General features: G+C 39.3%; 1 protein-coding gene across 1 annotated transcript; it reads left to right on the forward strand.

Moving 5' to 3' along the window:
• Positions 1 to 4,104: 4,104 nt before the first annotated feature.
• On the forward strand, positions 4,105 to 25,095 carry C2H7orf57 (chromosome 2 C7orf57 homolog). The gene is made up of 9 exons (XM_065667678.1): positions 4,105 to 4,145; positions 13,617 to 14,315; positions 15,584 to 15,781; positions 16,538 to 16,646; positions 16,773 to 16,935; positions 21,623 to 21,723; positions 22,651 to 22,787; positions 23,787 to 23,842; positions 25,030 to 25,095. Exons 3-9 carry the CDS (start codon positions 15,700 to 15,702, stop codon positions 25,093 to 25,095), a joined length of 714 nt encoding a protein of 237 aa, XP_065523750.1. The 5' UTR covers positions 4,105 to 4,145; positions 13,617 to 14,315; positions 15,584 to 15,699.

Here is a 25,095-nt window from a genome sequence, read left to right on the forward strand (position 1 = left end):
ATGACTTGTGTGACCTGTTCAAACGGGTTCATTTTCTTGTCAGCAGTTTTTTTTTTTCCTTTTCTTCTCTCTTCCTCCTGAGGTAATAGACTATTCTTCTGGTGTATTTTGGAAGAGCCTGTGAATGCAGTTACCTGTCTAAACCAGCTAAACCCTGATCCTCTGATCCTCTCTGATCAGCTATTTCATGGGACATGATGTGTGGTATTACCCCTTCGGTATTCTATCATGTAATCTGAATAAATAAACTTTTCCAAATTCCACTGGGAATTCAGAATTTGCAGTGGCTGTATCCAGCAGCTTCACCAAGGTGAGGCTTCTGCAGCGGCATGCCACAGGTCCAACCTGTAGTGAGGCTCAGCATGGATTCCCAGTAAGCATGCACACACATACACACATTCATAGTGAACTTATATACATATATACATGGCTGTGCCCAGAGATCAGTACAGGCAGACACACCCAGCACACATGCAAACACAAACACAACCAACAGCCTCATCCTGCTTTCCTCTCTGGTTGACCAGGATGAAGATCATTATGAAAATAGAATATTCTTCAAAGATCTCTGCTAGTAAACTTCTAATTTCCTTCATACTCATTACTTTCCATGCCTTCTGTAAGTCTTCTTTAGCTTTCTTCTTAGCTTTCTGTGAAGAAATATTCATGTCAAGAATTTATTTCGCAAATCTGTACTTAAAATATGGCTCGAGTTAGGTTTTTTACGTTCCTATTTCTAAGGTTTTATTCATTAAAAGAAGAATCAACTTTTTTGCTTTAATGGAGGCAATTTCTTTGTAGGCAATGTGGACTGAAACCGAACTCTAACAATCAGATTTTAATTTTTACTGTAATTCATTCATAGTTGCATCGCCAGCAACGAGGTGACTTGATTCTGATGTCTGCTTTTGACAAAGTGAGGAGACAAGGGCTATGGAGGGGGCTTTGATATGTCATCTCAGATTTGCAGATGATGTTGTAGAGATCAGATAGAAGGTCAAAGTATTGTACAGCTTTTGGTTCTCAATAAACAAAGAAAGAGGAAGAACATCCTTTACATGTTAAGCCTGCATGAACCATGTTATCATTGAACGCTAAATAATGGCATGAAGCAATGGTTGAATGAACTGCGATAAATCTGTAACTTATAATCTTTTAATATTGTATTTCTTCCCATTATAAGGTGAAATAGAATCATCAGGTGAGATTTAGGTTTATCAGGTTTAGCAGCTGGTGTTTTGTGGCTGAAATGCACTTGCATTTCCTTGTCTTTTCACTTTTGGGTGCACATACATCGATTTTTCCCTGTGATAATGGTCTGGAGTAATACTGGTCTGAAGTGGCTTTTTGTGATCTTGCTTAGTTCTGTAGAAAAAGGAGAGAAAAAAAATCACACCGTTTACAGTACAAAGAGTCTTCATATCAAGTTATCTGGTAATATTTCAGATTTTTTCCTTGCAACACTTAATTTGCTCTGAGCAGCCTTGAATGTGCAGAACACCAGGTAGGAGAAATTTGTTTAGAACTCAGAAGTTACTAAAATCATAATAGTAAAATTCTTGCTTACAATCTGAAAGGGACAGTAAGGACTTCTTTTGGGAATGAAAGGATGTAGTAGGATAAACAGCCTCCTTCCCAGTTTCTAACACGTAGAAGGTAGACTGTTTCACATGGATACTTGATGTTATTGCAAAAACATATTAAATTTTTGAATTTTTAAAATAGAAGGGGCTTCCAATTTGTACTCATTCATTATAAACCCCTAATAAAATTGGGAATCTAGCTACTTTTTGACAATAATTGTAGCATTTAAAAAGCATTCCTAGTGCTCAGGCAAAATCCAGCATGAGTTACTCATAACTGTAGCTTGTTACAGGAGGGTGAACACTGTAAGAAAGTAACATCGGAGCACATCAAAGTACATGGGGGAAAAGAAAACAGCTTGAAGGGAAAATGCAGCTCTCCATCTTACACACAGTCTGAATTGTATTCTTTCACAAGAAAAGCCGGGTAGGTTGTTTTCAAACAATGGAATTGTTTTGAAGTGCTTAATCAGAAAGAATGCTTTCTCTCCTGTGCTTCTCTCGGTTATCCTCCACTGTGAACTACAGCCACCTCCTCCACATCACCTTCCTGTTTCTATTAAGCCGAGATGCATTCAGGATCTATCATAATGACTCAACCCCAAAGCTTCCAGCCTGGAATTTGTTAACTCCTAGGTATTGTTGTGCTGAGGGATCAAATGTAAGCATTAAGCGTAGCTCAACTTCCAGTCCATCCAGAATTCATCCAGAATTTTTCAGCACTTCAAGACGAACGAGGATTCAATGACATCAAGTAAAAAGGGCAGATGATGGGAGAACGCTGCCCAGAAAGGAGTAATCTCTTTGACATATGAACCTCTCTCAGCGATTTAGTAGGAATAACAGAGATCTTATATGTAAACAATGAGAAACAGATAGGGAAGAAACAAAGAAATGCATATTTGTCTCACATTTTGAGACAAATGCCTACATTTATGAAGCTAGTTAACTGGCTATGTTTCCAGACTGTACCCGATTTTTAAACAAGCCACGGTATAAGAACATTTCTAACTGGAAGGACAAACCGTGACCTATTAACACACACATAATTCAGTAATCTTTCAGAGAAGAAAAGAAAAAGGTCTGAAAACTTGAACCCTTAAGGAAAGGCAGTCAAAGCATTTGACATCTTTTCTTACAAGATGATCTTTAGCATTTTCTCACTGCCAAGACCTACCAAATATATGTGATGTACTCGACTGAGAGAGATGTTGCTCTTCCACACTTTTTTTTTGTTTTAATAAAGGCTATTTAAAAAGCAGAGCTCTATACATACGTTTACAGTACCTTGTCAGGGAAAAAAATTCCCTTATGCTGATGCTCCGAAGATGGGTGCCATCAATGTTACTATATGTTTTTCTTCTACTCTTAACCCAAAGCTCAAAATTGCTTAGAGCACAAAAATGAGCTGAAGAGGACAGTCCAGCCAGAATTTTCATTGCTTCTGATGTCACCAGTATAGCAGTTTGGAATGCCAGTGGAGGAAGGGAGAAGAAGGGAAACAGCAACTGATGTAGAGGGGACATTACTTTCAAAGAAGAGAGAGATTTTAGGACAAAGATGACTCAGTAGAGCACAGTAGGAGTTTGAGGGAGAGGAGATATATTTCTTTATATCATTCCTAGCCCATTATTTTGTTCCCAAAGTCTTCTGAGGATGGCTGTATGATATTGCATCAGCAACATTTTCACCCATCTGTCATGTTCTCCAAGAGCAGATATACAGACACACTAGGATTTTCTGACCACTTCACCCTACCAGGAGTTAGTAAATGTGTTTGGAAATAGTTTTGCCAAAAAGTTCCAATGAAAAGATTAAATTCTCCATAGCAAGTAAAAATAAAAGGTTCCTTTTACATACACCTCTATTTAGTGAAAACTTTCTCAACTTCATATTAGAAAGAGGTGTCAAGCATATTTTAAGTCAATTTCTCACATAGTTTGACTGATACCATGCTTATGCTGAATTTTTCATTTTCAGCTATACTTAATATTTAACACAGTCTTAGGCATATGAGAAAGTGATTAAGATGTGTCTCAGTTTTTGCAAGTATCAGATGTTGGACTAAAGTTCAAGGCAATGCATTTTGGTAAGTTGAAAAACGGTGGAAGCACAGAACATGAGAGGTGAGGCTCCCCTGGACCAAATTTATGTTTAAAATGAACATCCAATGACTGTGCCTGGGTGCAAAAAAAGGCCATAAACCATTTTATTGCTATTGTTTAGTTTCTTTTGCTGAGGTCTTAAAGCAAAGTGGATATTATCAGGTTAAATAAATTAAACCAAATATTAAAATGACACCTGTTATTCCTCTCTTTGATTGCCTTTCATTTTTTTACAGCTCAATTGAAACTGTACTGGCTCAGGGAATGAAATGAGACGGAAGTCCACTGATCAGTTAAAAGGCTATATGGGCAACTGGCTTCTAGCCCTTGCTCCAGTGAACAGCTTCATACCTGATTATAAAATATCCAGGTGGCTTTGATGTGCTGCTGAGGACTTAAGGAGCTCTGTCCCAAATCAAGCAAAAAATGCATTAAGACTGGGTCTTCTGCAATCAGTGTGAGTTCTTCCAACAGCTGAGTACAGCAGACTGACAGTTGCTACACTCAGGCTGTTTTTTATGAAGATGAGAGGCTTAGGCACTATCTCTGAACCATTCTCTTGTGTTGAGTCACCTGTATGAATTAACGATATGAATCCCAAAGGTTTATTGGCATTCCTTTAGTTCCACATAGCCCACACAGAAGTTATCCTGCATGTGCCTGCCAACGAACGTATAGGAAGCTTTGGGTTTTGAAGGTCCATTTGTTTTACTTGAATGCTTACTAAGACAGTCAGTTACACAAATCCTTCTAGTGAATCTAGACTTGTTTTCACTTTCAGACTTGTTTTCACTTTCAGTCTTCTTTTCACTTCTAGAAACACACATTTAGAACATGTAGTCTACTGCTTGTTTCATGAGTTCAGGACGAAGATATTTCACTGACATGATGTTAAGTATCTCTGATGAATTTTCTCCAAGATAGCTTTATTTAAGAATAATTCACTAGAATTGGGCACTCACTCATGTCATATATCTTCCTGATGTACTTTATTCAAGCAGAGGCTTGGCTGTGTAAGCTGTTTTAATTAACACTTTAATCTAAGCCTTCACCATCTGCTCTCCTTTATAATTACAAAAGTAAAGGGAATCTCATTCTCGGTAGTATCATTAAAATTCAAGATATTAAAGAAAAGACATAAATGCATGCCATTTTATTCATTCCAAGGGCATTCATTTGCTGTGTTCCTTTTTACCGCTTTTGTCTCATCTAGGACTCAAAGGACAGAGCAGTGCTAAATGGTGCCAAAATATTTCCTTGACTTTGCTCTTGGGACTGTCTTTGAAATCATGGATGATTCACATGAGCTTCTGAATCACAGAAAAGGAACAGGTTGTGTAGCGATATTGTTCTAGTCAAATAAAAATTTACTTTCAGGAAATTTAATAGAATTTTTCTATCTTTTTCTATATCAAATTCTCTAGATTTATCTGTTATGGGGGAAAAGAATATTCATCAAGAACATAAAAATAAAAATATAGGCCACATTAACAAAAAACGAATGACAGAAGTAAATAAGATTCCTTGAAGCATTTTTTGAGTTATTGCAACCATGTTTTTGAAAGGATTGTATTTGAATGTGATCAACTAAAAACAAGATCTGAAGAACTTCTAAAACCTTCCCAATTGTGAGCCACCACATAGAATTTACTGGCATCACTTTGTTTTCTAGTGTTTATACGAGCTCTTACAGGAAGTTATTTTAGAAGCAGTTGGACATTTTACAGTGTCAATTTTTCCCTGCAGTTTTTTTTTTTTGTGCATATAACTTCTGTTTGCCTGAAAGTACACAAATATTTTGAAGATAGTACAGGGATATACTTAGATCTTTCATGCTACTAAATGATGCGTTCTATACTCTGAAGATTACAAAGTGGCAACGAAATGAAGCTATGGCTGTAGGAATTTGGATTTAGATGCAATAATAGAAATATAAGTTCTCAGTTATGTACTTGTGATCCCTGTGCATTGCACAAGGAGAATTAGGCAATTCAGATAATATCCCAAAATCCAGCATGTTGACCAGGGAACTGTTTGAAGTTAATAACAGAATGAACACAGTGTCTTTCTCCACAGCACAAGGCACCTGACAGTCTGCAGAAGAGCAATACATTTTTCCCCCTCCTTTTTTTCCCCTCCTTTTTTTTCTTTTTCAAGAGGGACTGCTAAAAGTGCCAGCACTGCTCCTGAATACCTCTCCCATAGACACAGTTTAAGCACTGATGCAGTGATTCTGAGACAAGGAAGGCTGAAATCGTGGGACTCACTGCCCTAAATCATTTGCCGAGCAGTGGGACTTCTGGATTCTCATCTCTGCTAAAGCTTCTCTGTTCTCTGTTGACTCCAAAGCTGTCTAGCATATAATTGTCTTAGAGATCACAAACCTAGGGCTATTCTTGCTTGCTGTCCTGATGGCTCCACGAATTTCGCATTATCTTCTGGTAATACATATGACGTACCTATGGAAATACCTTGTCTTTGCAGCTGTGAGACTTTGTTGCTTTTATAGGCAAAGGGTACTCTCAGCATCTCTAATGAGTGTGCAAGCCACAGGTTCATGACAGAAGGATACCCACAGACACCACTATCTTAGGGAAAACTGGACATAGCTTGGGACTTTGCTGCTACTCTTTCTAGTTTCGGCATCCCAACTCAGCCAGGAGATATTTTAGCAGATGCAGAACTTCAGCTGTAGCATATATAGAGCCTGCAACTTCTCTGGGAGTTGACTGGTGAATTTCAGATGTTTTTAAGTTCAGTTAGCATCTAAACAGATGTTTTCTCATTTGTAATTTTGAAGCTTGACACCTGAGGTTCATCTATCTATTGTATCTGGCACCAAGGGCCTTTTCTGTATGTTCTCATAATTGCAATTACCATTGAAGTTGATGATAGCTGCCCTTTTCTGATTGCCAAATTCAATTCCTGCTAGCAGGCTTTTAATTAATTCTGATAATCAGCAGACCAATCATCAGAGAAAGGCAAAAGGGGCTCATAAGATTTAATTCTGCCCATACTTCCTCCTACTGAAAATTATGACTCAGTTGGAAAGAGGAGGCCAACATGTAGCACTGAATGATTCATTACAAATATTTCAAAACTCTGACAGCATTTATCATTAAAGCTTTAGAAATGTGTTTCCTGGAGAGAATCCTGTACTTCAGATCTTCCAGTGTGCGCCTGCTGTTTCACCCAAACCAAAAGTGGGCTACAGCAGCTTCAAACAAGGTTTATAGTCTTCGAAATTTCTACCTTCCTGTGAGATAATCTCAAGAAAGTTTGGCTTTATGTCCATGTAGGCTTTTAGAACTGGCAAATAAACACTGTATGTTTTTTGTAGATGCAACCTAAACACAATTCTTGTGGAATATGGTAGTTGGGTGTTAGTCAAAGATCAGAAAAGTTCTTGAGAACTAAGAGAGGGTAGTATATTTTTTATTAGACTAACTTGAATAAATAGAAAAAAAAATAGGAAAATCTTAATATCCAGAAACTTTTATCTGTGTATGGAGCAGAAGGAACAAATTTTAAAGCTTAACAGAAAGTTGAGTTCTTCCTCCTGTGCAAACCAAAAATAAGCATATTCACACTTGATCATTTTGCTATGACTGCTGAAGCTTTTCTGCCTGAATCTCACTCAACCAGAAGAACAGTAGACCTCTTTGAGATGATTATATGTTGCACCAGTCAAAATCTGCAGCAGCTGAAACAAAGGAGTGATTGAGCAAGTTCATTTAAAAGGAAAAACTGAAGCAGAAAATGTTTAATCTTAGATCACAAAAAATGTAATTAAGGTACAATCTGAATACCAATAAGCATATAGCGTCCCAGGCACTACCTGCAATCTCTTCTCAGACACCAAAATGTAGGTGATAACCTCTTTACAAGCTTCTGCTGTCAGGGAGCTCACCCAGCAAAAGCTGTCTCTGCTGTGCATCAGCTTAATTTCAACATCCACACTATTCAACAAAGTTGTATAGTGTGGGTGTTCAGATGTGTCCTCACAAAGAGTGTTTAACTGAGATAGTCATGCATGGCTCAGAGCTCTCTTTTACAGCATGGAGTGGCACAGTCACATCTCCTTGGCACAGTTACATGCTATGAATTGAGCAGATAAGCAGTGAGTGAGAGATGCAGTTTGTGTTAGAGTCATGTGAGTAACTGTCTATGCTGGTAAATTAAACATGGCTGAGACCTTTGTTAAACCCAAAAGTCAACTTGGCGTGAGATGCCTCCGCTGGTAAATTCACTGACACAGACTCCCAACAAGACAGCTACACCCCACCTACAAGCTGGCATTCACAGAATATAACCCCATCCTGGTTACAGATGTACCTGCAAGTCTCTCTCACCTGCCATAGCTGATGCTGGGCCCATGATGTCACTCCCTTCTGACTCAACTGCTGCTGATGCTTGAATCAGACACTCACCCACCAGTCCTCAGGGGCAACCCTCCCCTCCCAGTAGGCTCCACATGGCCCAGTTCAGACCCTAAGCTTGGGAGATCATCAAGTCCAACCTTTACCCCAGCACTGCCAAGTCCACCACTAAACCATGTCACTAAGGTCCTCATCTACATGTTTTTTAACACTTCCAGGGACGGTGGTTACACCACTTCCCTGGAAAGCCTGTCCCAATAACTTGTCACCCATGATAACTTCCAAGCTGTAGGACGGGAAATATCACATTAATAAAGAGCTAATGCCAGTTACAGGTAGCGCAGAGTGTGGACCAAAGTAATGCCAGTTAATAGGTTCCAGGGTCACTCTTTCTTTTAGTTTACTCATATCAGTACAGCCGTAAGGGTTGTTGCAGAGATACCACACCATCGTTCACTCCCAGTGATGTTCAGTAAGGCTATGCTGCTTACTCTGGCAATGAATAGTATGAGTTAAAACTGGTGCAAAGTAGCTGGCTCTAGAGTGATCACTTCCTGGCACAAACCCCAGTGACACTGTAGACTTAGTTCTAAGGAAAAAGTGCTTGTTGCAAATAATTTGATAAGTTAAATAATTTCTCTTGGGAATACTATGCAGCACAGAAAACTGACATGCTTTCCTTCACCTGACTGCATACAAAATATATCATATAAAAAAGAGAAACCTGAATAATGAATGGCTTAAGCCACCACAGAAAAAAATAGACACATGTATGGGAAATTGAGAATCTGACTATGCTTTTCTGTAGTGTTTCTATTGAGATTAATTATGGTGGTTAGCATATTACTAACTCTCTCATTCTTTTTGTTGGAAAAAAAAAAAGTGTTGAAATCATATACCTTATTACCATACAGTATGTCTGTGATCGTGACTTCTAAAGCTGGAAGAAAATACAAAAGAGACCTTTCTTAATCATCACTTGGTGTTAACACAAAGGCACCAGAAGGAGCAGATGAAACAAACCATTTAAGTTAATATACACTTGTCAAGCAAGAAACAGTGTGATGACATGACTCCAGTCTCTCAAAGGAAGGAAATTATTTTGTTCAGTGAAAGCTGGTATCTCAGTAAGCCACCCAGTACAAAAATAGGAAATGAAGTTAAGAAATGTAAAGCTCTTCCATTCCTCTCATCTTTTCTCTTTGCACTAATAAATTATTATGTTTATGTTATGGGATTTTACAGAAGAGAAAGCAAGCCATCAAAGCTTGACAAAACCAGTTCTCTTTTATTGTCAACATACAATGACAATTTTCATAGAACTATTACAGGTGTCAGCTCCCTATAAATACTTGTGTCCTATTATAGGTAAGCCATACTTAGAGGACAGGAGCAATTGAATGAAAACCTATCCCTTACTAAACAAAATAACAGTCAAAGAAGTGCCAGCAATGTCATGTAGAAGATTTTGGATGACACATGTAAATCCCATGCCTCTGTGAGAGAAGGTACTGTTACTCTTCTTGCCTCACTGAGGGTAAGCATAAGGGAAAGCTTTGAGCACTCTCATGGAAATCTAGCATTATGGTTTGTTCCTAGGTAACATACTTTCAGCATGGTGATGTCAGCAATAAATCTGGATATATAAACATACTAATAGAAAATTAATAAAATACAGAACAATACAATGAGTGTAAGTTGCAACATAAGATGTATTATGCCAGTTGCAGATGGTGCATAACTCATAAAAACGTCATATTAATGATGTCTAGAAGTTTGTTCAAATCCTGTTGCAGTCTTGACAATCTGGTCAGTACCATACCTGATAGGAATAGTAACCTGGTTTTGATAAGCAATTGCTTTTTTATATTTGGTGATTAAAATTTCAAGTTCTTCAGTTTGAGAATGTACCATGTTCCATATTGGTCCTAAGGATCCTGTCTAAGTTGTAAGGCCAATATTCCTCCAGCAGCAATATGAATTAGGATTTTGGTTTCTCTGAAGTCATTCTGTCATTACACAGAACATCACAAAACAAAACCAATACATATATAACCCAATTTTCACTGAAGTACAACCATGCAGTTATCATACACTTAGCCTAAACAGCAGGTACCTGAGGTCATATTATTCATACAAGTGTCTTGCATTACTAAACGTTCATGGTTTCCCCATTTTACATCCTTGAACACAGATTAGATTACCTTTGTTATTCATGCATTTGGTCCCTTGAACTGGTAGCCATCCATATTCTGTTAGCTAAAGTAATGAGAAGTGGACCATACTGGTAAATGGATTTTTCTTTACTTTCCCTATTTATGGTGCAATGATAAATAGATCCACTTAACAGACTACTTTCACTTGCTACCCCTAAGCTTTGATAAAATGAAGTTTACAATACTGGCACAAATAAAATAATAGAGTCCCTAACATAGCAGAATTCCCACTATTGATCCAATTGGTTTGTTTTTCATCTTCATTTATAATAAAGATTTGCATGATAACAGAAGCAATGGTACTGCTGGTATTGGAAACAAATTCGTAAACACCAGCATATATATCCTTGAAAATATTCTGCAGCTTTTTCCAGGCAGTTAGGCTAATAGTCAAGGTATTGGTAGTTGCATCCTTTCCATTTATTATGTCCATAGTCTGACAATTATAGCTTGTTTGCTTAATGGTCCTAGCCTGGACACTTTATTACTAGTGATTTCTAAGTTGATAGAATCCAATGTTCCTGTGCCCAATCCGACTGTTCTTAATGCCCTGGAAAGATCCCTAACTATGCAGGTTTTACAGTTTGCAGTCTGGATGTAGTGTGTGCAAGGTAAACATTATCCAAACCACTCATTACTTCAGCTGTGGTCATAATGAATTTCCACCCTTCAGAGGTACATGTCAGAGGACTTTCCCTGCCCTAAGGTTTGCTTGTTGTTGATTTTAGACAAGAGAATCCTTTTTTTTTTTTTTTTAATGATCAAATGCACTGGTTATCACTATATTATCTGCTTGCTTCTCAGTAATTAAACAACCTCACCTTCTGGCATGCTGATGCAAGTATGTCCAAATCATTCATGCAGCCATTCAGCAATCAAAGCAGAAAAAAAGCCTTGAGTCCTGAATGGTTAGGCAAATACCATCATTTCCTGGTGTGCTGCTACACGCCCTATAGTAACAAGATGGGAGTTGGCAATATCTTATATTTGATCCCAATATTTGCTTCTCTGTATATGAGATATATGGGGAATTTGCCCATTTTTCTAGCTATTGTGTAGCATTATGCTGTACAGCATAGGAATCAGTGTATATGGCCTGTGCCCTGTTTCTAAGAGCTAATACCATGGCACAGAGCTCTGCTGATTGACCATAACATCTTATTTGCTCAATTATTACAGGTTCTTTGGCTACAAATACAGTAGCAGCCATTCCTTGCCATTAACACTGTATTTTTTGAGCGCTCCTCTCAGTAAACCAGAGACCATCTGGTTGATGGGTTGAATTCAGGCATCCTGGCTAGAAGAGCAAGGAGGCTTCATGTATTCAACGGGCATTTCTATATGTGCCACAACTTTGGTAATTTTATTCTCCTTATTTGAGCCAAATACAATTTCATGATGATAGACATACAGTACTCACCTTTGTACAGTGGCCTTACATGCTACACTTAAAGGTGCTTGTTTACCAGCAAGCTTGGGTTTAAAAATTGTTACTGGCAATGGTATATGCTCCTTTCCTAGGTCAAGGGTTCAGTCACTGCCTGTCCTTTGTAAGCTGCTGACAGCATATTATCAAAAGCCGAATGATCGCCGCCAGATAAACACATATACTGCACAACAGTGACCTCCTGTGGTAATTTTAATGTTTCTAGTTATTTAGACAATACCGCATGCCAATGGTTGCACTGTTCAAAACATGCATTAAAGGAGTAAATGTATGTAGTGGTGTTGCTCCACCTGCATCTGGTACATATCATAGAATTGTAGAACACCAGGTTGGAAGGTACGCCAAGGATCATCTTCTTGGAGGACAAGTCCTACAAGAACCAGTGCAAGTGCAGCAACCTGAACTGAGCTGGCTTTGGTGCCCAGTAACTCCACACAACACACCACATCCCGTGTCCTGAGTGACCACCATAATGGAGCCCAAAGTCACGGACTACATGGACTCAGGGGACATTTTGTATACATTTAAGAGCACTTTAAGGACATTTTACAGGTGTGTTCCATAGACCAAGGAATGATATCTTTGTACTGTATCAAAGGAGGAGGAGTGGTAGGTAGTGAGTGGTGGTGGTTAATAACTGGACAGTGTGGGGCCTGAGCATGATGTAAACAGTATGGAATAAAGGGTGGAGAATGTGCTGGTTTAGGCTGGGATAGAGTTAATTTTCTTCGTAGTAGCTAGTAGTCCAGTGTTCTGGATTTGTGCTGAAAACAGTGTTGATAACACAGATATATTTTAGTTATTGCTGAGCAATGCTTACATAGAGCCAAGACCTTTTCTGCTCTTCTAGGCTAGGGGTGCACAAGGAATTGGGAGGAGCCACAGCTGACCCAAACTGACCAAAGGGATATTCCATACCATATGATGTCCACTGAGAGGAAAGCAGCTTACCTGATGTGTAAAAAATGCATACTGGTAACTGGTGCCAGCAAGGCCTCGCAACCTCTAACATAATGTAAAGGACTGGATACTTTTAGTTGGGGTTGACGAACTCAAATTGGAGTTTTACACTGAACTTCTGCATTGATAGGTGTCAGTTTCTTCTCCAAAGTAACAACTGATAGGACAAGAGGCCTCAGGTTGTGCCAGGGAAAGTTTAGATTGGATATTAGGAACGATTTCTTCACAGAGAGGCATTGGAACAGGCTGCCCAAGGAATTGGTAGAATCACCATCCCTGGAAGTGTTCAGAAACCATGTAGATGAGGCCCTCAGTGACATGGGTTACTGGTGGCTTTGGCAGTCCTGGAGTAAAGGTTGGGCTTGATGATCCCAAAGGTCTTTTCCAACCAAGTTGATTCTATGATTCTATGATTCTCTGTCATGTTCATCATATAACGCTAGGGGAAGAAGAAGGAAGGGAGGACATTCAGAGTGATGGCGTTTGTCTTTCCCAAGTAACCATTACACATGATGGAGCCTTGCTTTCTCAGGGATGGCTTAACACCTGCCTGCCAATGCGAAATGGTGAATAATTTTTCTTTGCTTGTATACGTGGCTCTTGTTTTACCTATTAAACTGTCTTTATCTCAACCCATGAGTTCTCTGTTTTCTGATTCTCCCCCTCATCCCACTGGGGACAAGTGAGCGAGTGGCTTTGTAGTGCTTAGCTGCCAGCTGGGGTTACACCACAGCAACTGCCAAGAGAAGAAACATCTGTGTTCTTCTAGTTTGGGTCAAAAGGAAAACCCAGACAGCTCAGGGTCATAACCCACACAGCAGAGCACAATATGGAAATGTCCTAAACTCTATAAATTACTAAGACCTAGGCAACCGCTTTGGACTCCCTCTATGACACCAAAAACGGTCTTGTCCCTAATTTTGCAGAGACAAAAGGCCTGGTTCTGGCACGCATGAAGGGACCGAACAGACTGCTGCTGCTGCTGCTTTCCACCACCTTCAGAAGCTCTCAGGCCGCCCTTGCGCTCCTCCCCTGCACACCCCCCAGCTCTTGAAGACACACTGCATATATGGGAGAAAGAGACAACCTCCAGCCTCCCGTGGAAGCCCCTCGGAACCAGACCCCCTCCCTCCGGCTCCGGCACCGGCACTGGCACTGGGACGTGCGGGCAGCGGCGCCGGAGGGCAGGGGACGCCCCACCTCTCCCCTAGCGAGGCTCCGGCTGTGATGGGTGCTGCGCTAGGCCGGCCGCGGCGGGGCCCGTGCCTGCTTCCGCGTAGGCCTTTCCCCGGCGGAGGGGCTCGGGGAGTCCCGGTGGGCAAGTGGAGGAGCCGTGGGTGGCTGTTTCCGTTTCGCTGGGTGTTTCTTCCTCAGGCCTTTCTGCCCCGGGGTCTCTCCGTGCCCCGCGGCAAGGAGAGGTGCGGCTCTCCGGGGGCCCCGTGACTGTAGGGTTGAAGCTAACGGCGCGGTGCGGCGCAGCCACCAAGGGGATTCTCGCAGCGCCCGACCCGTTTGTCTCCTGCCTGGCCCTGTGCTTGTGCTGGAGGTGCCTGTGCCAGGGTATCTCTAGCGCTTCACACTGTTGCTGAAGGCAATTTGGAGAGAAGGAGCTTTTTCTGTGTCAGGTGAAGAGCGTGCTGTTTGGATGAGTGCTAGGAAGATCCTGTTGGGGAATGTGGAGCTAGTTGCTGGCCTTTGCACATCGCAAAGGCCAGCAAAAGGAGAGTGCCATTGTTGCGGTTTCTTTGACAGCCAGTTCCTGCCTGCCTGAGTTTTGGCAAGTACTGGCTGAGCTCTTAAGTATCTTTGCCATCCCAAAGTCATTCCACTTAGTGTCCTCTTGCATGCTGCACGAGAGCATTTCCTCCTTTTGCAGGGCTCTTTTAGAAGATGTCAGGTGGAAAAAAGCTCTCTGAAAACTCTGCCCTCTAGGTGAATCCTAGTACTGCTCAGCCTGTTTCACTAGGGGTCCTGATCCCTTTAGAGGAAGTTTTGATTTTGTTTCATAATCTTAAGCCATGATGTGCAGTAGGGATTCAGGAGAGTGGCAACCCAGCAAATTGCAGAGGAGCGAGTGTTTGGGATAATTGGCTGTGCAGTTTCTCATGGACCAGTTAGTGAAGTGACAGCAAGCATAGTCTAATGTTTTTCAACTCCTCATACCAGGAAGAGTAAGTGCTTTGGGGTATTATTCTTAGACATGAGTTGCAGCATACTTAACATTTATGTGTACCTAAGAGCTCTTAATAGGCTGCCTGCCTTAAGGTAGTTTACTTACACCCACGAAACAGCATTTGATGCACTTGGAATAACTTGGCAAGCGTCCTGTGACATAATTCCTTAGACTTTTTCTGCCTTTGTCTGCCACTCCCTTTTCCCATTAATGAGCATTTGTTTACATTTGCTTTTTGCTCACTAGAAGTTGAGAAAGTAATGTATCTAGAGGTCGGGTGGTGGTCAGAAGTTTTTGGGGAGGTGGGGACTTAGTTTGCTTGTTTTACAAATAAAGACCTGCAAACAGACAGGTACTGCCTTTGCTTTTGTTAACGTGTGAGGAGGAAACGGAAACAAAAGCTTAAGTGCTTTTTTCTGTCTGTGCCTCTTGCTGCTCTTGGTGTTCTTGGAAATAGTTTTCTTCATGGAGATGCATGATCCCCTGTGTTAGAACACAGTATGTGAAGCTCGAATGCTGTTTCAAAACTGAAACCCAAGTTCCCTTGTTGTGTCTGATCCTCTAGACGTTGCATTTACTATATTCCCCAGAATAACCAAGCCTGGTCTTCTGTCTCCAAGCTGAACACCACAGCAGGTTGCTCAAGTTCCAGGTGGGCTTGATTTGTTAGTTGCCTGGAAGAAGGTTTTACCTTAAATATTTTCTTTTCCATTATCACAGGATAGTAACACCACGTGCCACTAACAGGACCAGAGAAGTCAGTAACCCTGAAGAGCCCACTTCCTCCAACATCCCAGATTCCAGGTCTTAGTGACCTTGCAGATGCTCCACATGAAATGCCATCCAGGTGCTGCAGGAAGTGGATCAAACAGATGGATTCAGTTTATGTCAGGCTGGCAAAGCAAGGAGGCCAGCCTGGTGGGTGTCTGTCTTGCTCATTTGGTTTTCCTGTTTTCTTTCCCTTTGCTTGGGTGTGGTGGTAGGAAGTGCCTGTAGATACTATAGAAGAATCCTCTGGAATTTTGAAGTTAAATAAAAAGTTAATGAGCGATGTCACCTTGTCAAGCCATCCTTGTAGCTGGTTGTGTATAGGTACCTTTTGTAAAATGTGTAGTCTTGCACTGTATCCCATCTAAGCAGATGATAACAATTTAGCTGCATTTCAGTGAGATCTTTACCACTTATGCTTGGGCTATTTAAGTAGCAGTCTGGTGAAAATGGTGTCACAAAAAAGCTTCATCAGAGAACTTGGTAGAGGTTTATAAAGTGTTTTTTGTTTTGTACATTTTTTCTTTTTTGTGATGACATTCAGTTTGTTACAGTGCTGTACATATTTGTTCTTGTATGAAGGTCATCTGTGGTTTTGTTATTTCCTTTATCTAAGAAGGAAGCTTGATGAACTTGAGCATGCATGCTCAGAGCAAGGTGACAAATCCAGAAATAAGAATTAACAGAGCAGTAGAAACATTTCAAAGCATTTAGAGCAAGATAAAGCACAAGTGGAACATAATGCTGCAAGGTTCTAACTATCCATTTTATGAAGGGAAACAAATGGTCCTTACTAAATAAATCAAGCACTTTTTCCTGATAAAACAGCAACCTGAAAACAAAGGTAATGCTTTTGCAACCAGATAAAAGTCAGAAAAGTAGCAGCTTTTGTCTTTTTCTCTCAAGACCTACTGAAGCACTACACTGCTGTGACAAGTAAGTCCTCTCCAGCAGCATATGCTGCACCTGACTGGTGCTTGCACTGCTCCAACCCCCCAGCGACCAATAAGCCACAGTAAGTCTGCTGAGACCTTACGTAACTTCTTGGGTTCTTCATTTGGTAGTGTTTAAAATGCTGTTGTACTAAGTAAAAGATATGTATCCCTTGTATAATAAACAAGTGTTAAATCTTTGCCCGCAGGAGCTATGTTTCTTCTCTACCAGATTATATAATTCACAGAGAGTTTAAGGCTGATGAACATTGTGGTAGTCATTATGAGATAAGAAGAGGCCCTTTTGATTTTGATACGAAAACTGTTTGGCAGCGGGATGCTGAGGACAAAGAAAAGGTAGAGAAAAAGAAGGTATGGTGGAGAGGCACTCTCTCACTTGCTTGGTTTGTAGAGCTTGTGAAGACACTTGTAGCTGGGTCTGTTATAGAAGGGAAGCTGTAGTCCACCCAAGCTTCTGTGTTCCAGAGACAATCTTTATATTGCAGTTAACTGAGAAGAAAGCTATGTTTCTCAAGTGCATAAGAATCAGAAATGCAGTTTCCAGTCACATTATATAGTGCATATACTGAAGTGTGGAAGAAGGCCAGTAGTTAGTTTGTATCTCCTTATGCTTTATTTCCCCTGCAGTTCAGTCTTGGTGAAGAGAATTCTTGTTTAGTAATTCTGGGGGAAGAAGAAATGAGAAGGAGAAAGGAACAGAAGACTGTTCTAAAAAAGGAGTGTGCTTTAGTTTAAGATGCAAGAGAGTCTAAAGATACTGCAGTAGCTGTCTTAGAACAGAAGATGTATCCAAGACAAAATAAGTATAGCACAAGCTATGTCCAGAACAAACCTTTCTGTAGTGATCTTGGCATTTTGTCCAGGAAACCTCTCTCCTGTCCTCCCTCTTTCATCCTCCACATCATTACCTGTTTTAGAAGTTGAAGCCTTATGGTTTTATTAATATTCTCTGTAATCTTCTTGCCTAATTTACTGTAGGCCTTTGGAATATTCATGGAAAGGTGTTTGATGTACTTGAACAGAGGGGAGGATGTTGGATATTTTAGGAAAAAAAGTTCTTAGCCTTTGCTGAGATGAGTAACTAGTGCAAATTCAGAATGAAGGCATGTGCAGGTGGGAACACCTCATTACTGAATAGGTTAGGGAATGTTTACTTAATCTGTGGAAAGAGGCAAACAAGCAATGTATGCTTACACTATAATTTGCCTGGTGCTTGTAGGTGAATCTTTTTTTCAATCAGAGGTATAAGGACTGAAAATGGAAACTTGGCTTGCCATGGGGTCTCTTGAAAGGTTGAACTAGGATCTTCAGTACTCTAAAAGTCAAACTTTGGTAACAGTAAGAGTAATGCAAGTCCATGTGGTGACTGGTGAAGTGAGACTGAGGTCAATTTCTGTTTGTGTGAAGTTTGATAGAGACAGTTTCATTCAGTCATGTGAATGAAAGTTTCCATATGTTTTATTTAGCACCAAATATAAAGCGAATGTGTTATATATTCAGCTCAAAGTCTTCTGAGGCCCTGAAAGATAATCTACAATGTTCTTTTGAAAGCTGAAGTTGAGCTTTGTCTGAAGTGCTAAATCTATCAAATCTTTTTCTTTAGGATTAGGTGCCTGACAAGGCAGATTCTGTGTCTCTAGCTTTAGCCTTACCTCCACACCACCATCTCTGGAATGGTTGTCCTTCATAGTACCTTTCTTGTACCCTGAAAAGTGCCTTGTGTATCTTGAAACATTGCATGATGCTTCTTTCACAGCTGCTTCTTCTATATCCTCTTACAGGAGGTTTCTATCCTGTAAGCTTATAGACTACCTTTCTGAAGAGTCTTCAAGTGAGTCAATGGAACTAGCCCTACCAAATGGTCTTGACTTTACTTTTCTTGCTGTACCTTTTCCGTGTTGAAATGTAAGAGATATATTCCAAAACACCACAAGCAAATTTCTAAGCAATATTTAATTCATTCGTTTGACTGTGTGGTTATATTGCAGCAGCAAACTACCTTAACTATTGAGACTGAACATACTGAAAATAATTTTTTCAGTCCAGTCTGACTAAGCAGTTGCTCGGAAGACACTCAGGATGCAGTCATGGAGATAAATCCCTTAGGGCACCCTTAGGGACAAGTGCAAAAACATTCTGACCTCTAAGGGTACCTCTTCAACTCAGTTTGGAAAACATTGTTTCCCAGGTGGGCCCTTTCTCTAGAACATTAAGCCTTTATGCCACTTTGTTCTGAAGTATTAGAATCTCCACTGTTCATCATATTATGATTGTCAATGTGTAGAGGACTGGAGATCAGGAGAACCATTACATGGTTCTCTGTGCCTTGGGATGGATCCTGTAGTTCCTCCTTAATGCCTTAATCGCAGGGATAATTCTCATTCTTCTGGGAATTTTGCAGCAAAATGCTGCAAAGATGTGTTAGTACATGAAGGATTTAGCCTGTATACTCATGGCAACATGATGGTCTATGAGCCTAAGTGTGCATATTTTGCTTATGCATCATACGGACTAGCTGGGTTGGGTTGAAAATGCTATGACTCTTAAGAAAGAGGCAGGCATGTGTATGAGTGAGAGGTCTGTTGCAGGGTTGTATAATGGCTAGCATCAGCATTAGGCAATCTTCCTGCATCATCAACAAGATTATTACTTCATTTCTGAAGAAATCCCTTTTAGTCACTTGGCTGAAATGTGTATATGTATATATGCATACATATATCTGTATTTATGTGCTGTAGTAAAAGGATTACTTGTTTGAGGTCAAGATTTGGAAGAGAGAGATTTGGAAGGTAATCAAATTTTCCCTTGATTGCAGGGGAGCCGGGACTTCATCTAGGGGCTTTTGGCTTTCCATGTTGGCAGCAGGTATCTGTTGTTCTTAACACACTAGCCAGGCACAATACTTATCACATTTCATGTTTCTTGAATCTGAGACTAATAAATGTGTATGTATAATAAATATAGGTAGTAAATTTTAGGGTATGTTGTTGCTATCGCTTCACAAAGAGAGAAATCACTTTAAACTGAAAGCATGCAAAAAATGCCCTACATAGTTTGCTTTATCTGGGTAGGTTGTTGGCTGTAAAATAGAGGATTGTCAAAGTGAAAATGCCTCCCCAGCTATAATCGTTGGGGTGTGGTGGGACAAGGGTCTGCTTTTAATGCTGAATTTGTAAACAAAGCAAAGTAACAAACAGCACCTGGCAGATTGCAGGTGCCCTCCAAAGCCGAATTCTGATCTGTTTCCTTGCTCCTTTTGTTACTCATCAGCTCATTCGAACAGTAGGGAATGTTTTGATACCTGCAGTTTATGCTAGTCTGTCTCATTTAATACCAAGAAAAGAAACAGAACATGTTAAACAATATGACAGACTTGGTAGCAGCCTTCAAATCTTTTCTCATTGCCTTTTTTAATCTTTTTTTTTTTTTTTTCCTTGACTTTAGTTTGAGAGTTTGGCCTTTGTCTATCTCTAGTCAAAAATCTCTAGGGTTTCCCCCTCTTTCTGCCTTTTAATTAACTTTTTAATTATTAGACTTCATTTTCTAGTGCTTCGCTTCAATGCCAAGAGGAGTCTCAACTTTCCACCTACCATTTGTATCTTTCCTGTCAGTTTCCCCACATCGCCCTGTGTGCCATCATGCCTTCAATATGTGACAAAAGTTATCAGAGTTTAGTGATTTCTACTTGTCTTATTAAATTGCTTTCGTCAGTTGAAACTCTTAAGTAGCTGGGCTGGATCTGAAACTTCCATGGTATGTCAGATCTGAAATGGTGCATTTTAGTGATAGATGGAAGACAGTACTATCATTTTTTGCACAATAGGATACGATCTGTGAAACGTAAAGCATGGGTAGGCTGCTTCAGCAGAGAGTAGTGTTGGTGGATTTGAAAAGGAGTTCTGAATAACTAAAGCATATTTTAATCTCCAGGTTGGACAACAAACTCTACTCTTCCTCCGACATCACTGCGTCCAGCATCACTGCATGCTGTTGCTAGTATCATCTCTTCTTCTTTGACAAATGTCCTATTTTTTCATCTTTTTAAGCTTCAACATAGTCAGGCTGAAATCTAATAGCCCATCCATCCACTTATTTTTTACCAGATTCTGAAATTTTTCTTCTGGTGAAACTCTGATTCCATTGAAGTCTATAGGGATTTCAGCACTGACTTAACACATTGGTTTGCATTGATGTCCTGTTTCAGAATCAGTAGAACTGTCTGTCTGAGGCTTCACTTTCTTTCAGAAAATAATAAAACTGACACTCTCTGAACATCGAGGTCTGCTTCTTTTAGTGGCTTGTTAACTAGCTCACTGATTAGGTGAATTCAAATACCATTATACTTTTCTTTGCTCTTTCTTTTTAAATGTGCACAGGCTCCTTGAGCAGTCTGTGGTGTGTTTACGTCTACTTTGCTATCTTATCCTCATGGATGTTATCATGGGAGTTGTTTTGTAGTGTCTGATGATGGTGCATCTAATTTTTGCATTCTGTTCATAATTTTTTGCTCTGTTAACTGTATCACAGTAGGTATTTCCACATAGGAGGAAAGTATATTTATCCTCAATGTACTTTTCAGTCTACAGAGCAATACATTTCACTTCCAGTTTCTCTGTCCTGATTTTTTTAAAATAACTTGCAAGTAATAACTGTAATCTTACTGGGATGTTTTCGTACACAGCATACAGAGAAATGAGCCAAGATAAGAGGTTGCAATAGGTAAGTTTGAATTGGAAGCTTAACTTAGGGTAGAGGTGTACTGTGAGGGAAAAGCTTGTGGAGAGCATATTTTGCTTTATTGACATATTGAACAAACAGCTGATCTCATCTAGAATGTCTAAGGTTCTGCTTTATCTTTTGCTATTTCTTTATGGTCCTCTACTCTTACTTGTGGAAATAATATAGATAAGATAATGAAGTCTGACAAGACTGGGAGCCTTTAATATATTCTTCACTTTTGAAGGTTATACTATCATACAATCTTCTTGGTTATTTTTATCATAACTCCTTTTATTAAGTTAAGATTTCTGTCACACAGGTAAAGCTCCCAGCTATAAACCCTAAATATCCAAGGAGAATGCCAAATGTTTCTACAAACAAGGAATTTAGAGGGAAAAATAAACTTTCCTTCCCACCCATGTAAGTAGTATGCTTATGAAATTTATTAAATTCCTAAGCAAGTAATATTACTATTTGTGAAAGTGCAGATTAGTGGCTACGTGTATGGGCTTTATGCATCCTTTACTGCTACTAAACTTGCTATTATCTGTGGTATTTTATTTGTTTGTAAAACTATTTTAGTAGTAGCGCTTTAAGTCATACAGGAAAGCTATTCAGTATGACTTTGCTTTAGGAAAACTAAGCATAGAGTTGCATGTCTTCATGTAGCACACTTTTATTGTATTCTAAATTGTCTTGGTTTTGTCCTCAATGCCAGTGTACAGATTCAAATAATAATGTATATTGTTAATTCTGTAAACATAGGTTGCAAAGACACAAGTGGGACTACTATTTTAAGAAAACATAAACTATACCCTGTATAAGATCAGTCACAGCAAAAATACTGCAATGAATATGGAGGATAAATCTTTTAAGCAAATTATTATATCACCCATGATGTGATATAGTATCATCAGCTGTGTGCAAAACTGAATTGTTTCTGTATACTGTGTCTAAAAAATTTATTGCGCAGTCATCAGTAATCCCAGTATGTTTTAGAAATATATTAATGATGCAGAATTAGTAAACTTCCTAGTAAGCAAATCTGCAACAAAATTGCACCTTTGTGCAGCACAGAATGAGTATCATCAACCTTTTTTGCTTACACATTCTTGCGTGATTTTCATTTTTCACTTTTTTTCCTAAGACCAGAGCTGTGTAACTATTACACATATAAAATTCCAATAATCTTCAATTCTTAGATTATTACATGTGGAATATATGTTTAGTTATTCAGAAATAAATTATAAGGCTAATGCCCTTTCTGTGCAAAATAAAATTTTACCACCTAATCCCCATTTTTGTTTATGTATGCTATTATTTTCCTTAATATATCTGGGCTTACAGGCCTGCTCAGAGAAAAAACGAAACAGTAAACTTCAGCAAATTAATTAGCAATGGTTATGGGACTGACTGGCTTCAGCAGTGTACCGGAAGGAACAAAAAGATTAAAGAAACATCAGAAAATAGTGATCAATCCAAAGGTAACATTTTTGAAAGCTGTTTCTTTTGAAGTGAGTTGGGATCTCGAGGTAACAGCAGAGGGCAGCCTTAATCACTTGTCTTCGGATACCCTGAGACTTAACTGAATTACTCTGCTTAGTTTACAGTTTCCTATGAGCAGCTAAAGAAAAGTGTGCTCCTGTTTGTAGTCGGTGGAGGCGGCGATTTAATGGATTTTTTCCCACCTTTACAATTGCAGAAGTATGCTTGGTTCTAATCCAGGCGCTTCTGTTTTTTGTGGAATGTTGCAAAGGCACAGCTGTCCTTCTGCCTAAATTTAAGCAAAATAAAATATTTGTTGCCTATTTGTTGTGAATTGTCTTTGGCCACTAATATTTTTCTGAAAACTGCTTTGGCAAATGTCATCAATACTCATGTTTAAGAAATAGAGCACTATTCATAAGACTTTGTCAAAATAGATATATGTGCATTGTAAAGACAGTGGCTTTGTAACAGTTTTATTAGAGAAAAAAACGTTGTTTGATGTTTACCTACGATTTCAGGCCTTTCTTTGTCATGCACAATTGCAATAGCTATGAAAGACATAATTTGAAAACACTTCGGAAGAAAGGTTAAAGGGTGGAAAATTCCCCTTCCTTATGAGAAGACCTTTTGCTTAGGCTTTTTACAATGGCTTGGTAACCATGGAGGGTATGTCAGTGTCCTATAGCAACCTTTTAAAATGCTATTGAACACAGAGGTTGCAAGTTCCAGAATATTTATTTATTTATTTATTTATTTATTTATTTAAAATGCTATTGAACACAGAGGTTGCAAGTTCCAGAACATTTATTTATTTATTTATTTATTTATTTATTTATTTATTTGTACCACTGAATGCTTTTGTATACACTGGGGATTGCCATGACTCTCTTGATCTTGGTATATCAAAGTGTGAAAGTCTTAGAGGGCAGTTAATTTACTTTCTGTGACACCTTAGCACTTCCTGAATTCATGGTGTCTTCCTTCCATCAATACAGCTACAGTAACTGTTTCTGTGTGCATGTGTGTGTGTGCACTGAACCTCTTCTTCCAGGTGAGTATCAGAAGAAATCAGGCAAGCAAAACTAGAAGTTGTGTGTTATTGTTCAGAAATAAAACTGGTATAAAAGTAAGGGATGAAGCCAGATCTCAGTCTGGACCTGAAAGAGGAGGCATGACTTTGAAGAATGGCTTCTTGAGTTAACTATCTGAACTCTGGTCATGCAGAGATGCTGCCTTAGGAGGTGCAATGACCTAACAATTCAACTGTGGAGCCTAAAAAGGCTCTTCCTTAGCATGAAAGAAAATCTTCATTATTCTTTTGTTTCAGATGCTCTTGAACTTTCTTGTGCACTGACATTTTTCTTTTGCATTACTGTAACATGAAAGGATTTTTGAAACCTCAAATTCACTCATTTAGTGATAGTTGATTTCTTTAATGTGAAATGTGCCTCTAATGGGACATTTGGATTTGAAGGAAGCTGAAGGTTTTTCAGAGTAATAATATTGGTTTGGTTATACCGCCTATGCATAGAGATCAAAATGATGGGTATACTGTAAAGGCTGCTGCAAAGCCAGTATGCTGCATAGTTTGAGGTATCTTCAAAAATAAGATATATTTATATATCTTATTTTTCCAGATGCTTTTCTTTTACAAATTCTTAGATAATACCTCCTGCTTTGCTTGTATTGCTCTCCTTTTTCGATCATAGCTATACTCCGATTGAGAGAGATTCTGTATCTCGACATAAAAGGCGATTTCTGGTTTTTAAATGTTCTTAACAGTGTGGTTTCATCCAGACACGTGCTTTGACTCAGTTTTGACCTTTCTCTCTTTCAGGTATTTGCTGAAGGTAGTACTTGTATTTTCCCACTTGGGTAATTTTGTCCGCTCATCCAAAGCAATTGGCAGCATGAGCACCTTGCAGCTCTCTTTTGAGATGGAGCTTTCTTGGTTATGTCTTGCACAGGATTAGTCCAGGACACCAGACAGGAGATACATCCCCTTCGGTATGTAAATCTATAACCCATGTATGCTGGGTTACAGATTTACATCGTAGGTGCAAACCTTGTAGGTAGCTTCTGTATCTTATTAGCTAAAATGTAAATGTACTGGAATTTGTATGCCTTTTAATGTGAGAGAGAAACTGAAAATTTTAGTTAACCTTTTATTGTTGCAGTTGAAGTTACCCAAAGAACTTTAACTTTTTTTTTTTTTTTTTTTTTTTTTTTGTACTGCAGATTCAAGAGCCATCAGAGTCTGAATCGGCACCTACAAGCAATGAGTCAAAGCCACTGCTGAGTTAG

This window comes from Lathamus discolor, chromosome 2 (genome assembly GCF_037157495.1).
Source record: "Lathamus discolor isolate bLatDis1 chromosome 2, bLatDis1.hap1, whole genome shotgun sequence".
NCBI classification, from domain to species: domain Eukaryota; kingdom Metazoa; phylum Chordata; class Aves; order Psittaciformes; family Psittacidae; genus Lathamus; species Lathamus discolor.